The sequence below is a fragment of the Salvia hispanica genome, chromosome 1, assembly GCF_023119035.1.
Source record: "Salvia hispanica cultivar TCC Black 2014 chromosome 1, UniMelb_Shisp_WGS_1.0, whole genome shotgun sequence".
Lineage (NCBI taxonomy): Eukaryota > Viridiplantae > Streptophyta > Magnoliopsida > Lamiales > Lamiaceae > Salvia > Salvia hispanica.
In genome coordinates, this window is record NC_062965.1 from 49,710,248 (window position 1) to 49,712,036 (window position 1,789).

The 1,789-nt window shown below is 48.5% G+C and overlaps 1 protein-coding gene across 1 annotated transcript; it reads right to left on the bottom strand.

Annotated features, from left to right (window-relative positions):
* LOC125210982 (1-aminocyclopropane-1-carboxylate oxidase homolog 1-like) lies at positions 1–1,582 on the bottom strand. Its single transcript, XM_048110682.1, has 2 exons — positions 742–1,582; positions 1–351 (listed from the first exon to the last, which is right to left on the bottom strand). Exons 1-2 carry the CDS (start codon positions 1,564–1,566, stop codon positions 100–102), a joined length of 1,077 nt encoding a protein of 358 aa, XP_047966639.1. The 5' UTR covers positions 1,567–1,582; the 3' UTR covers positions 1–99.
* Between the last annotated feature and the right edge of the window lie 207 nt (positions 1,583–1,789).

Below are 1,789 nucleotides of genomic sequence, written 5' to 3' on the forward strand. Positions count from 1 at the left end.
TGAAAAGAAGATAACATACTCGAATACATTAAAAAGCCAACAATATATTGGTACAAGAAGCAAATGAGGCAAAAGCCAACGTAGTAAAACATTTGATGATTAAATCTTGAAATGAGGCAAAGCCGATGCAACATCTTCTCCTTTAATCTTGTAGTATTCAATGTAGTCAGTGAACATAACGTTTTTGTATATAGCCGGATTCTCATCGGACACAAGCTCTTTGATCGGACCAAATGGCTTTGTCATTGCACTTGTGCTCGGAGAGAAGAAGCACCCCACCGAGATCCTCGGCCCCACCCGTTGTGCTAACGCTCTGTGCTCCACGCTTTTGAACTTGTCATTGCTAATAATCTACATTTACATATATAGGGTTTTGATCAATTCAAAACTAGATCTTAATACAAAAATGCTGAACAAAATCATATGTAGAGCATTTTTATGTCATTGTTTGTATATTATTAGGTATTTTAATAAATGTGATCTAAAATGAGCTAAAAATGACAACAAACCCAAAATTTATAAAATGATCTAAAACTTATTAATAATGACCTTTGGTATTTTTGGTTAATTATTGACCATTAGATCATTTAGTCCTAGGGCCAAGATTTGGACTACGTTTCTTTGATTAGATGCATTCATGTGTTAATTATATATTTTGCAATTAAATTCAAAGAACAATTATTTAAATGTCAATAAAGTACTAGCGGTAATATCCATATTCCAGTAACTCATTCCACTAACCTGCATGAAATCGCCAATGTTGGCGACGAGGGCCCCACGCACCGGCGGCACATCCACCCACCGTCCACCATGGCGGACCTGGAGGCCGCCGGTGGAGTCTTGCAAGAGTAAATTGAGGAAGACCGCGTCGGTGTGCCTCGGGGTCCCGAAGGTCTTGTGGGGCTCGGGGCAGACCGGGTAGTAGAGGCACGGGAGCGCCTGGCTCTTCATGCACTCCATCCCGGACAGATACCCGGCCGGAAGCCCCAGCGCCTCCGACAAGAGCTCCGCCACCGTCTCCCTCACCACGATCATGTGGTCCACGTACTCCACCACCTCCCTCCGGCAGGCGAGAGGGATGAGGCGCGGGTCGAGGTGGTCGTCGGTGAAGGCGCAGGTGAGGATGTCCCTCCACGAGGCCGGGTCGCCCTCGCGGAGGGCGCTGTTGCTGTTGAACCTCACGGGCATCCGCCTGTCCAGGCTGTAGAGCGGCTTCTTCTCCTCCGCGGGGAGCTCGTGGAACCGCCGCGCTCCTTCCAGCACGGCGTCCATTTTCTCCTGCGGGATGCCATGGTTCACGATGCGGAAGAATCCCCATTCCCCGGCGGCCCGGCGGATCTCCTCCACCACCTCCGGCCGCCGGTAACGGAGCCCATCGAAGTCGATTGTGGGGAGCTCCGGCTGCTGCTCGGCGGTGGGGCTGCTCTCGAAACTCTGCGGCGGGTGGACGAAGAGGCGGGGAAGCTTTGTTATGCCGGCGTCGACGAGGCCCTTCACGCCGGATTTCGCTTCGTCGAATTCCTTCACTGCTTTGGCCCAGTCGAAGGCATTCATCGAAACCACCATTTTTCTTTGCTAATTAGTTGAGTGTGTTGTGCTATGCTAGGTGTGATAATAATCCTGAACTGTGCATCTATATATAGTTACACATTTACCTCAAGGGTTGTGGTTAAATGGTATTGATATTTGACTTTGGGTATGAATACGGCACACCCTCTAAATAATTAGGGCACGTAATTTTGTAATCTGAATACAATCTGTCCTTCGTTTTCTGTCCGTGGACGTAGCC

Excerpts from the sequence above, each read along its gene's own strand:
- LOC125210982 (XM_048110682.1), bottom strand. The coding sequence starts at position 1,566 with ATGGTGGTTTCGATGAATGCCTTCGACTGGGCCAAAGCAGTGAAGGAA. Across the intron at positions 352-741 it reads ACATTGGCGATTTCATGCAG|ATTATTAGCAATGACAAGTT; the intron begins GTTAGTGGAATG and ends ATGTAAATGTAG.